Source organism: Vipera berus, assembly GCF_964194415.1.
Source record: "Vipera berus genome assembly, chromosome: Z".
NCBI classification, from domain to species: domain Eukaryota; kingdom Metazoa; phylum Chordata; class Lepidosauria; order Squamata; family Viperidae; genus Vipera; species Vipera berus.
The window spans coordinates 121,008,556-121,022,288 of record NC_138205.1 but is presented as its reverse complement, the minus strand read 5'-3'; the positions used below and the strand labels follow the sequence as shown (position 1 = coordinate 121,022,288).

At 38.8% G+C, this 13,733-nt stretch overlaps 1 protein-coding gene across 1 annotated transcript in view; it reads right to left on the bottom strand.

Moving 5' to 3' along the window:
* Positions 1 to 357: 357 nt before the first annotated feature.
* Positions 358 to 13,733, bottom strand: part of NCAPG2 (non-SMC condensin II complex subunit G2) — a gene marked incomplete at its 5' end in the record, with an annotated part of 49,091 nt that continues 35,715 nt past the window's right edge. The window contains 10 exons of the mRNA XM_081346278.1: positions 358 to 934; positions 2,965 to 3,152; positions 4,422 to 4,521; positions 6,924 to 7,067; positions 7,163 to 7,279; positions 8,896 to 9,066; positions 9,166 to 9,319; positions 9,518 to 9,588; positions 10,471 to 10,644; positions 12,767 to 12,870. Coding sequence (XP_081202404.1) covers positions 692 to 934; positions 2,965 to 3,152; positions 4,422 to 4,521; positions 6,924 to 7,067; positions 7,163 to 7,279; positions 8,896 to 9,066; positions 9,166 to 9,319; positions 9,518 to 9,588; positions 10,471 to 10,644; positions 12,767 to 12,870 — 1,466 coding nt within the window. The 3' untranslated portion in view covers positions 358 to 691. The remainder of the gene's footprint in view (positions 935 to 2,964; positions 3,153 to 4,421; positions 4,522 to 6,923; positions 7,068 to 7,162; positions 7,280 to 8,895; positions 9,067 to 9,165; positions 9,320 to 9,517; positions 9,589 to 10,470; positions 10,645 to 12,766; positions 12,871 to 13,733) is intronic.

Genomic DNA, 13,733 nt, shown 5'->3' with positions numbered 1-13,733 from the left:
CTAGATCCTATGACGGCGCAGATGAAGCTTCGCTCACTTGCCCACTGCTTGCATGGCCTGTTTCCTAACCAGCCATGGGTAAGTACCAGTTAGGGGCTTCTGCTCCAAGACAACTGAAAATCGCATGTGCATTCACACGTGATTTTCTGAGGCTCCAGAGGCCCCCTATAGTGTAGGTTTTGGAGGATTGAGAAGAGGGTGGGAGAGGAGAATCTAGGGCAGAAGCCCCACCCTTTTGGGCACCAGGGACCGGTTCTGTGGAGAGAGGTTTTTCCGCGGACTGGAGCAGATGTGGTTTTGTGTGCTGCCTGCATCCCATGAATGGGGCTCTGCTTCTTTGTGTAGCCTGGTTGCTAGCATGCCGTGGCCCAGTACTGGTCCCTGGACCGGGGGTTGGGGACCCCTGATCTAGAGGATAAGAGTCCAGATAGGAAGTCGAGAGGCCTGTTTTGTCCAAGGGGGTGTGTGACACGTCGGTAGAGTCAACATAGACCTTTTCTGAATTTTTAATATGACAAATCCAAAAGGTATATCAACATTGAGCTAAAGAAACTAAGGTGAAAATGCTTTCCATCACACCTGATAGATCCTTGAATATTTGCTTAGATCAATGTTTCTCACTGGAAGCCTGAAATTATATGGATATCAACTCCCGGAATTCCTCAGCCAGCATTCTGAGAGCTGAAGTCCATTACATCTTCAAGCTACAAAGATCAAGAAACACTGGCTTAAAACCATTCTTACATACCCAGCATATCTGCCATAACAGTAAAGCGAAACATATTACCTTTTTTTTCAAGTTGTAGTTTATCTCAACCACTACTGCAGCCAAAAGAGAAGAAATAACTCCTTGAAAAACCATTGGAAAAATCAACATACAGGACTGGACTACGTGTACTAATTCTCCAAGAGGCTCTTGAGCAGAATGAATTAACTAGAAAAAAAAACAAAAAAAATCAGCTTTATAGCCAACAAGCCTACACAAATACCTACAATATATACATCTTAAAGAAGCTGAGACAAAAATGCATAACTACACAAATTAAAGCATACAAAGCTTCCAGAAAAACTTTTAGTTTAAAAGCTGCACTCTCTTCAGATTGTTTCAGCACTAAGGTAAAGGTAAAGGTTCCCCCGCACATGCGTGCTAGTCGTTTCCAACTCTAGGGGCTGGTGCTCATCTCCGTTTCAAAGCTGAAGAGCCAGCGCTTGTCCGAAGACGTCTCCGTGGTCATGTGGCCGGCATGACTAGACGCCAAAGGCGCACGGAACGCTGTTACCTTCCCACCGTAGTGGTCCCTATTTTTCTACTTGCATTTTTACATGCTTTTGAACTGCTAGGTTGGCAGAAGCTGAGACGAGTAACAGGCGCTCACTCTGCTACGCGGCACTCGGGATTCGACCCGCCAAACTGCTGACCTTCTGATCAACAAGCTCAGCATCCTAACCCACTGAGCCACCACTGTTTCAGCACTAAAGAGCACTAAAATACTTCTATTTTCATACAAAAATAGGTCCCCTCTATTCTGAAGGGACTGGGACTGGAATTTTGGTATATGCCGTGACAGTTGTAAGTCAAGACAACCACATGACTGTACTCAATTTTATTACTGTCTTAATGGTGATCATAAGTCCACATCTATTCTCCCAAATAGGCTATTTTCCTGGAAATTGGCAAAACCCCACAAATCACAATGACTGCAGAATACTGCAATCAACTGTAAATATGAGCCAGTTGCCAAGTACCTGAAATGCAGTTATGTAACTGCTGGAGTGGGCTAGGGAGAGCACAATATTTAAGATGGCTGGAGATGTTTTATGAGTCATAAACCACTCTTTCCAGGACCGTTATATCTCTGTACAGCCCTTAAACAATTGGTCATTAATTGAGGACTACCTGTATCTTCTTTCTCTTATGTCAGTATAGCACAAACTTCAGAAGAAACAACCAAACATTCCAATTCTCCCAGGGCTATTTAAAGGAGGCTGAAATCAATATCAGAGTCCAGGGGCAATCATTTTATAGAATTATTTTCCAATATAAAGAGGTATTAAAAGGCTCAAGAAGAAATAGTCATGAATCTTTATAATCTGAAACCAAAAAAAAACCCTGAGGCTGAGAAAAGAACTTAATAGCCTTACAATGAACTAGAAATATGAAAGACAGGTAGCAGAAACAATAAAAGGTGACACATTTTAGATAAAACAATACGAAGTCTAGTTTTTAAGCTGGTCCACCTTTAATTAATATTGACCCAGAAGGCAAGTCCTTCAAAACAAACTAAGAAACAATGTAGCACAATATCTAATAAAGCAATTGCAAGTCCTATTAGGGCATCTTGTGCTGTGCTGTCCCTTTAGGAAGCAATAATTTTATTTCTCTAACCAATGTTACCATCTATCTATGAAAAGTTATCCTATCATCTCTGAAACTTAAAGGGGTTTTTTTTGTTTTTTTTGCATTTGCATTCTTGCTCTGCCTATCACTAGCCTTTTTACAAAGTGATTTTCAAAGAAAAATAAAAAAATAAAGAAAGGATAAGTATCTCAGAAATATGGGACTGAATAAAGATCTTCACATGGAGTTGTCAAAGCTCCCACTTAAAACAACACTACCAACGTCTGAGCTATTTTTAGTTCTGTCACAAAATGTCACCCAATGTCAACTTTTTCATTAGAAAACTGAACACCTTTGTTATATGAGTTAGTTAGAAAGTAATTGCATCTTGGTATTTTAAAAGGAAGAGGAAGTCTGAAATATACTCGAAATATTCAAAGCACAACTTAAAAGTCTACAACTATGCTGGAGGACCATTTCTCCCAATTATGGCTGCAGAATTCTTTCTTTTATAAACAAGGATCAAAACTTAGTTACTAAAACTAAGCACAATAGTTGAAATGGAAAAATTCAAACTGGGGGGGGGGGGGAAATAAATCATGGCCAGGTTTAGATGCAACTGATACCTGAATCCCCTCTTCTTTTTGTCTTCTGAGCCTAAGTGCCATAGATTCTAGAATTTCCTGGAATATTTTCGGAACTTTATTTAGAAGTTCTTTTATGCAATCAGTGTTGCCAATGTCACAGGCTAAGGAAGCTTCAATAATCTCTCTCAGGATAGAAAATAACATTGGAATGAAAATGGAGCCTTTTCCTAACAAAACAAAACAAAACAAAACAAAACAATGTGATGCTGCAGCAAAAACAATATGCACACTCTAAGGCTGTATCTTCAAAAGTGTAGCATCTGGATCAAAAAGGAAAATTGAATCTGCCTATGCAACACTGATCAAATTGCTCCTTCCATTTATCTCTGCAAACCCTATTTTTACATTTATTTTATTTATTAAATTTGTTTTTGGAGGGATCCCTGGGAGAGGAAACGGGATGAGTGGCCAGGAAGAAAAACATTATGAGGAATAGTTGGACACATGGAGCAGGTTTAGTTTGAAGATTGTGAGGATGCATCATAGCTTTTCTTCAGGTGCCTGAAGGTGGAGTAGAACTGTTCAGAACTGTTACAGGAGAAGAAACAATTGGTTAAAATTATAAGGAAATAAGTTTTGTTTGGGTGTCCGGAAATAATTCCATGAGATGCTCAAAAACAGAGCAGCTTGCCTTAAGGAACCAGTAACTTCCCTTCTGCTGAATGTGTTAAAATACTGACACTTGTCCTGGATGCCACAGTAGTGAATGCCGGGCAATTGTGAGGAGTTCACTAAATGTTTTCTAAAGATTCTTCCAACACTTACATTCTATGAAAAAAAAGTAAGATCTGTAGCAGATAGTAAACATAGTTATTCTATTCCAAATATATTGTTCAGTCTTCCCCAATATGGTCATTTTTCAGCTGTTTTAAACTCCCAGAATTCTCAGCAACAATCTTGACTGTTTCAAATTCTGAAATTGAAGCTCATGTACCTAAAGGGCGCACTAAGGGGAGGGCGATAAACTTATTAATTCCTGGAAGTTGTTGAATTTGTACTGTTTCAGTAAAAAGACAGTTGAAAGTATACTCCTTATAAACCGAGGGATAGAATCCTGAAACTCTTAAGAAAACAGCAGCACTTCAGTTACATTTCATCACATTATTTTACATACATATCATATGCTGTATGCCATATGTTTGACTTTAATAAGCTTGCCTTTTAGTGGTCCAAATATTGTCTTGAAAATAAAGTTTTCAGGAAAAACACATGGAATAGTGCACCAGCAGTAAAGGCTGATATATCTATACCATATAGGACATAGTTTGGAGAATTCTGTTATCTGTTACTATATTTATAGATTGTGATACTTGTCACTGATCTTATACCATCCTAACAATTTCAGGCTAAGACAAGATTTGTTAAGATACTACAGACTTCATACAATCGAATAGAGAAGGGGAAAAAAATGCAACATATACATAAAAAAATCATACCTGTGTACATGAGCCTAGATGCCAAGTTCATAAGACTAGCTTGAAATTTAAAATCACCAAGTCCAACAGCTATAAGATCTTTGCACACTGCTAGGTAAGTCTTGACACAAAAAACAAAGAACGGATATGATTTACATTTATAAACCAAAAAAACCTTACTTTTTGTATACTCCTAAAATGGAACAACTAAGATTAGGTCATTTTTCAGATGATTTATTAAGAAACAAAAGTTACTAGTTCTCAATAAAGTAAAAAATACTAAAAGTAGCTTGAAAGCTTTCATTCAATTTTATTTTTAGAATTCCCCAAGTTTCTTAATGTCATACCAGCCCTGGCAAAGGAAAAAACAGTATGGATTTTGCAGAGGGGAAAAATTAGTGCGGTTTTTTGGGTATGTCTGTTAAGTGTATGGATGAAGGTGACCACTTTAGTGGGTTTTCAGATACTTCTTATAAATTTTCTCATCAAAAGCTTTTGGGCAAACCTAGAGACCATGTGATAGGGGATCTCTCATTTTATGGGTTGCTGCCTGGTTAAAATTAAAAAAACAAAGAATAGGAACAAAATAGGAATTTTTCTCAGTGAAGGATCTGAGAGAACAAATTCTTAACTTGATCCTAAACGGTCCTAAAAGATTTTGATTTTTAAGTTCATGAACACTGCAATTCCATCATAACCTGCAAATGACACCACACTATGCAAAGTGGTGAAAAACAAAGGGGAGTCAGAAAACCTCCATAAGACTCTCTTTTAAATGGATGAAGAGTCAACCAAATGGCAAATACGGTTCAATTGAATTAAACATAAAATTATGTACATGGGAGGAAAGACTCTAATTTCCCATTTATACAAATGGGGTCTGACCAGTCATAGTGAAGATGTCAACTGAGTATAGAGATAGTTCTTGAGTTACAACCATAATGGAGCATGCCCATTAGTCAAAAGTCAATATGGTGGTAAAATGGGTCAATCACATAACTGAACCTATATTATGGTGCCTTTTTGCAGCAGTCATTAGATGAATGCGACGGTTGTAAAAGTGAACTCTATGGTCATTGAATGAATGCTATCGTTGTTAAACCAGTGGTTCACTGTAGGTGCAATTTCGTCAAAAACCAGAAGTAACAGCCATAAAATGCAGTCACATGACTGTGGGACATGGCGTTCATATTGATGAGCGCCTAAAGTCCAGTCATGTGACCATTCCCCCCCCCCAACTATTGAAATTTCAGATGTGGGTTGAACATTGACTTTTTTGGGCCTGTAGTAACTTTGACTGATTCCTAAATTTATTTATTTATTTATTTATTTATTTTTATTACATTTATATCCTGCCCTCCGAAGACTCAGGGCGGCTTACAAGCTTAGCAGTAGCCTTCATTCTATGTATATGCCTGCTTGTTAGGGCTTTCACACACACACACCCAAGCGGCATTATTACAAAGTCAGCTTATTGCCCCCAACAATCTGGGTCCTCATTTTACCTACCTCGGAAGGATGGAAGGCTGAGTCAACCTTGAGCCTGGTGGGATGGGAACCTGCACTAATTGCAGGCAGCTGGTGTTACTTAAGGAGGCATTAGCCCACTGCTCCACCAAGGCTCATGATTGGTTGTTAAGTGGAAGGCTAAGTGAAAAAAGCACATGCCAGGAAATCTGAAGGGACTGAAAATAAATACATCAACACTGTAACTTCTTTATACAAATTTGTGATATATCAACCCTGAGAGTAATGTGAAAAGTTCTAGTTGTCGTGTTTGAGAAAAGGATTTAAAAGAGCTGGAATGTCAAACCAGAGCAACCAAAACGATCTATACAAGGAAAGAATGAAAGCTTAGAAATCATTAGTTTGAAAAAAAGCAAACCAGGAGGGAACATTATCAAGGTATCTAAAATCAATCCTGACAAATGATTTTGTAAGCTGCAGGAGGTTTGAAACCAGCTTTCCACAGGCACGCATCCCATGTGGCCACATACAGAGAACACAATGTTATCCCATTCAATATATGTGCCAGTCACAATTGCCCTGCCTGGCTGATTGCACAGGATTGTTAAAGAATGGAATGAAAGGAAGGAGAAGTGAACCTGGTTGAGTTCCTGGAAGAAAATTGTAATATAAATATAATGAATAAAATAAAACACTGCGTTTCTGATCAGATGGAAAACTGAAATGCAGAAGCAGTTCTAAATTCTACGTTGCCTCTAAACTGGGAAAACAAAGTATGTTTCAGGTAACTCAATGCAGTTTATGATGGGGGTGGTGTCAGATAGATTACTCACAAACAATTAGAGCCAGCTTGTCTAGCTCAGTGCAACTTATCTCACAGGGTTGTTGTTTTGTTGTTGGGGGAGCGGGAATAGGAAGAGGAAAAAGTGTTATGTAAGTTCATGCCTTGGGTTACTTATAAAGTAATAAAGGCAGGATGAAAATTTAATAAATAATATATCACCATATATAAGGAGCATGCTAAACAGGGAACAAATTCACACACAAACAGAATACCTGAATCACCATTTGACAGATTTCACTGGATGGCTTCAAGTAACCCTCTTCTTCCTTTAACAAAAAATGAGGCAGAATGCTGTTTTCTATCCAGGCCCCAGTCCTCTCCAAAGCTGACAGATAATCCTGTTCTTCAGAGACAAACTGTTAAGAGAAAGAAACATATCCAGCTACAATGGAATTGCAGGATTCAAGATTCATTCTACTCAAATGGGCAGCAGGTCTTTGACTTACAATACCTTATGTAAAAGATGTATATTTAATCTGCAGTAGAGACTGAAGGCTCTCACTGCCGTTGCTTCATACAAGCCACAATACGCCGGGTCACACCCTTGAATATAAGTATCTAGGGCATCCTGCAAAGAAGAAATATTAATGTTTAATATTAAATTAATTTATATATAGTTAAATATTTAAACTTTTTCTTAAAACAAAACCCCCACACAATAGATATGTGATTTGAAATATTGGTATCCTTCCTGTTTCATTCAAATTTGTAAATGTTTCATTTAATTCAAAATGTTTTATATTGTCTTTTAAAACAAGAAATGTCCAATATTTCGATACTTAAAAGTATATAGGGCTGGGATCACATTTGATGGGAGTTGATTTTAATTTTTGATTTTGTGCCCACAGTAAAAAGTAAAAAAATGACAATAAAGGTTATCTAACTATCTATTTTGATTTTAACTGCAGTGACCTCAGTATTATGCTTTACATTCTCTAGTTCCCAAACTGCAGTAGAGCTTGACTGTCTTTATAAGCAGCAGGGTGGCTGCACATTTAAATAAACTGGGTGTTAGCTGCACATACTACTTTTCTTCTAACAAATGATTTTGTAGGATGTAGCCAGTTCAGTGGCATCGATGCAAATTGCCAATGCACTGGTTTTGCTTTTGAAATGGAGGTTTCCGTTCCTTCCCCGAATCCTTGTCCCTCCACATTTTTAAAGAGGGGAAGGAAGATAATGCCCGAGCCCCATCCAAGAGGGGAAGCGTTCAGCCCATGGAGGGCTTTTCTGTATCTCTCAGTATCATTCGTTTGGCATCGTGTCTACCCACAGCAACTTTATTGTCATCCTAGCAGAAAACAAATTTCACACCACAGAGCTGGATATAAACATCCAATATCCAATCAGTTCAATGTTCAGTCAACAAGCCAATATTAATGCACTGTGGAGTTCTAAGAGAAGTTCATTTTAAAATAGCAGTGAAGAAATGTGGATCTTATTTCGAGGTTATTCTCATGGTAGCACATTCCAATCCCAGCATAAAGACAGACACAATACTGGAGCCAGCAGCACACAAGGGCACACAGTTATGAGAAATCCTTTGGGATCTCTGCTCTACGGGGCCAGGTAATGTTATCTTAATCAGAATTGCCCCATAAGGCACAGGGAGACGGCTCTTTTTATGAAGAACAGTTCCACTGAGTCAACTGACTGTTTGCTACATTTGTTGGAAGAAACTGCTTAAAACTTTACTAAGCATTTATGGGATGAATACAGATCATCCCCAACTTACAATCATTTGTTTAGGGAGTTATAAAGGAATAAAGTTATAAAGGCACTGAAAAAAGTAACTTATGAATGTTCCTCACACTTACATCCATCATAGGTCCCAACAGTCATGTGGTCAAATTTGGGGTGCTCGGCAATCAGCAGGTATTTACAACAGTTGCGGCATCCCTGAGCCAGGCCTTACCACTTGCAGCCTAGACAGCTTCTGACAAAGTCAATGGAGATGGCCAGATCCCCTTAGTGACTGCGCGATTTACTTAACAACTGCAGTGATTCACTTAACAGCCATGGCAAAAAAGATTGTTAAGATTCACTTAACAACCACCTTGTTTAGGAATGGAAATTCTGGTCATAAACCTACGAAGGACACGCAAGAAGAAATCAACTGCACCTAAAGAAAGCATTATTAGAAGTATTCGTTAGATCTGATTGTATAATAATGGCGGAGCTGACCTTTCCACATTCAAGAACTTTCAGAAGCTGGTTCAGTTTCTCTCTGGAGAGGGACAAAAGGCAGTTTCGGTTCATATAATGAGTCAACAAATATTCTAAATAATCAAGGGCCAGTTCCGGTTTGGGCTCATCCATTTCTTGAATTTGTACTTTCCGTTGAGTCTTATTAGTCTAAGAACAGGGAATAAATAGTCCTTTTATTGGTAGGCATGAAACAGAGAACAATAAATCCAATCAACCCCAGAAGCTGCACAAATCTATACAGCAAACCTTTCTCTTCCTTGGCTCAGCTGTTATCCAATCACAGATTAATTCAAGGATGTGTCCTAATTTGCCCCAGCGACATAGACAGTCAAGTAGGGTAGAATATTTCTTTTCAGTCACACCATTTTCCATGTTCTTCAGCTTTGAAATCACACCACAACTAGCGACAAGTATAGAAAAGGTGATGTGTTAGATTAGATCAAAGAGAAAAATCTATCTAAAAAACAAAAAAAACCAAAAATCTTTCCACTCTTTCAGCTATAGAACTTCTGTTTTAACTAACCCAACCTATAGAGCGCTCTTTTCAAAGAAAAGCTTTCAATCTACATTTTCAGCTTTACAAAATAACAAGCCGTACCTGAATGTAGGAATAGCAGTAGGTGGGATGAAAGAGGCCAGAATAATTATTGGAGACACGCAACGATCATCCTGTGAGAAGCACATACACACAAAAAAAAAACCTACTAGAAATCTTTGTTAAGCAGAAGAATTGAGAATACATCAAATGGTACCCCTGCATTTTAAAGCATAACAAAAACCTTTCAGAAGGTAAAACCAGCAAGTGTGAGCCTGACACTTATTAAAGCATCTTCTTATACAGAAGCACTTACCCACTAATTTGGGCTGTCTAGACTGTGCCACAAATATAAACTAGCAACTCTATTGGAAGTTACATTCAGTTTGGATGAAAATGTTCACAGCTGGATAATTGCTCCTGAAGGCATTTTCATAAAATTGTAGTTCTGTATATATAAAAAAGAGCCTGCTGATTTTAGCTCCATTAATAATAAAAGCTCTAGGCTGAAACATTACTTATTCTTAAATTAGAGTAAGATTGATCAAATGTAGATGAAGATTTCAATTACCTTATCAAATAAGATGCATCTACAATGAAATATGATAAGAAAAGTGATTTCATAGAACACTGATTTTTCTTATTCCTGACCACTGATCAAGAACTTCCTGTCTTTTTCCCAGTCTCAAAACTTTGCTTCTCCCCACCCCAAAACGTAATTTGGGCCTAGTCAGAGATTAAGGTTGTGCTAGAAAATCTATAATTCTTATACTTTCATCCCTTTCGTGGATGACATTAAGCCTTTGCAATGCAAGCCATTATATTGGCAATGTGCTGCTAAGTTAAATTCATGTGTTTAATGACAATGTATGGATTGCTCCAGCTCATGGTAACAAACACTGTGGGACCTGAAACTAGCACAGTAATATTATTTGATGGTTTGTTCTCAACCATCAACCACAGTTGGATAATATTCATGCAGAGAACAAATTATGTCAATTTTATCTGACATTTACCTTAAATATTTTTAAATATTCTGGTAGCACAGAAGCAAACTTTTGAATAATATGATTTTTTGCTTCTTCATTGCTATCAAGTGGTTTCTGAATACTCCTCCAGAGAATTACAATAACTTCAAGCAAGCCAGCCATGGAAGGTATGTCATCAACCAAAAGTACGTTATCTGTTACCTGAAATGTAAAATAGATTATAATTAGAGAAAACTGTTCTTCTTAAATAATATGTCTCAAATTATAGGTTACTTGAAAAATGGAATAACTAATATGTGTGTTAAGAAGACTTGAATTACTTAAGACAGAATCAGTGCTCCTAGGAGTGTCCACAGAGGGAGTTAAAAAAAGTCACCACCTGTAATGGTGTGTGAGAATAACCTTGGGAAGCAGGAGGAAGAGCTGTAGACAAGGCAATGGTGTGATAAGCAGTATAAAATCTACAGAAGCAGAGGGGGTGTAGCAAGCATCTTAGAAGACTCTCCCTAATTTCTTGGTCTGTAAAGTGAGAAGGGAAGAGATACAGGTAGTACTCAACTTATGACCATAATTTGGGCCAGAAGTTCTATCGCTAAGAGTTGTTCAATGAGTTACACCCAATTTTATCTATTTTGCCAGTTTTAAATGAATCACTGTAACTGTTAAGTAATCCCACAGAACTTAAGCCAAACTGGCTTCCCTCATTGACTTTTCTTGTTGGGAGCTAGTTAGGAAGGTTGCAAATGGTGATCGCATGACCATGGGATACTGCAACCATAACTGCATGCCAGTTGCCAATTTTGATCACGCAACTGTGGGGATGCTGCAACAATCGTTAAGTGTGAGGACCCATCACTTTTGTTAGTGCCGCTGTAACTCTGAATGGTTGCTAAAAGGATAACTGTAAGTCAAAGACTACCTGTATATTTTGAGACGTGCAAGATTCATGTCAGCCTTGTGAGGTAGTCCAGAAAAGAAACAAGAAGCATCACCAATAACTTCATTTTAAGGTTACATTAATGGAATCATGCCTGAAGTGATGTTCATTGCCATCTCTAACAAACCAGCAATGGATTATACTGTATATCTTGCGTGAATTATATATCTCTACATGGGGCTACCCTTGAAGACCACTCGGAGGCTCCAGCTGGTACAGAATGCAGCCGCGAGAGTTGTGTTGGGAGTTTCCCGACACTCCCATGTTACACCTCTGCTCCGCGAGCTGCATTGGCTTCCAGTTGTCTTCCGGGTGAGATTCAAGGTGTTGGTAATGACCTACAAAGCCCTACATGGCATGGGTCCGGAATACCTTGGGGAGCACCTGCGGCCGGCGTCAACTTCCCTCCGCCCAGTACGCTCCCACAGAGAGGGCCTCCTCAGGGTGCCACCGGTCAAAGAATGTCAACTGGTGGCCCCCAGGGGGAGGGCGTTCTCTGTGGGCGCGCCGGACTTATGGAACCATCTTCCGGTCGAGCTCCGGATGGCGCCTGACCTCCGCTCCTTCCGGCGCAACCTTAAAACCTACCTTTTTGAACAAGCTGGCCTGGCCTGATGGGATGGGGTTGGGTTTTATTAATTTGTTTTTAACCTATTTTAATGTGTAATGTGTTTTAACTTATTCATGGGCACTTTGTTTAATCGTTTTTAATTTTTGTATTTTGTTTTTTAATATGTATTGCCCTGTTCACCGCCCTGAGTCCTTCGGGAGAAGGGCGGTATACAAATAAAATAAAATAAAATAAAATAAAATAAAATAAAATAAAATAAAATAAAATAAAATAAAATAAAATAAAATAAAATAATAAAATAAAATAAAATAAAATAAAATAAGTAAATAATCTTGTGGTGATGATGTCACAAGCCATCATCACAGAAGATATATAATTCACATCATCACCTTCTTGCTGACACCAACATCATCTTGATATATATTTTAGAAAAAAGTAAATGAATAGGCAGGTGACATCAAAAGCACAACCTATATCAGCTTGCTATCACGATTGCCAAAGGCAGTTGTTGATTGGGAATTTTTATTCATAAAATTTAAAAATTATTAACTGGCACTCCTCAAAAATAATGTAATGGCCCAGACATTCCTGCTAGGTTTTTGCACTATGTCACAACTCATGAAGTTGCTACTCACTCAACACAACATTGAAATTTAAACAAACCCTTTAACAGAATTTATGGAAGAACCTCTTTGAAATGGAAGGCTGTAATGCTGAGAAATATTTTCATCAGGTAAAGCAGCAAAATATGCTAGAACATCACAAATCCAAGCCAGTTGTCATAAAACCATTTTCAATTAAAATGCTGTTCTTACACTCATGTTTTCTTTCTCACTGTGCTCATCTCCACTCTCAGATTCCTTTAATTGCTGTTGGATACAGCCATTCAAACAATTCCGAATGTTAAGCATCAGTTTAGCTAGAATAAAAGAACAAAGTATCTCAATTATAAAAAATGACAAGTGTCAATGTGGACAGTAAAGTTACTGGCCCAAATATTTATTGATGGGATTTATTGATGGGATTTATATCCCGCCCTATCTCCTGAAGGACTCAGGGCGGCTCACAATAAAACATATAATAAGTGCATAAATCAAGATAAATGAAATTGAGAACATCAGTGCAATAAAAAATTAGAGAATTTAAAAATGAATTAAAAATACTAAATATAAATTAATTAAGATGCCTGTCAGTCTAGGTCAGCTTGGTGGAACAGGTGTGTTTTGAGGCCGCGGCGAAAGGATTGGAGGTTTTGGGCTATCCGAAGCTCAGGGGGAAGCTGATTCCATAGGGTTGGTGCTCCCACAGAGAAGGCCCTCCCCCTGGGGGTCGCCAGCCGACATTGCCTAGCTGACGGTACCCTGAGGAGGCCTTCTCTGTGTGAGCGTACTGGACGATGGGAATTTGTTCCCGGCAGCAGATGGTCCTGCAAGTATCCCGGACCTAAGCCATGTAGGGCTTTAAAGGTAAGTACCAGCACCTTAAATCTCACCCGGAGGGCAACTGGTAGCCAATGCAGCTCCCGCAGGAGGGGTGTAATATGGGAGTATCGGGAAGCTCCCATCACAACCCGCGCAGCTGCATTCTGCACCAGCTGAAGCCTCCGGGTGGTCTTTAAGGGCAGCCCCATGTAGAGAGCATTACAGTAATCAATACGGGAGGTAACGAGTGCGTGGGTGACTGTACGTAGGGCATCTCGGTCCAAAAAGGGGCGTAATTGGTATATAAGACGAATCTGGGCAAATGCCCCCCTAGCCACGGTTCCGATGTGATCTTCAAAAC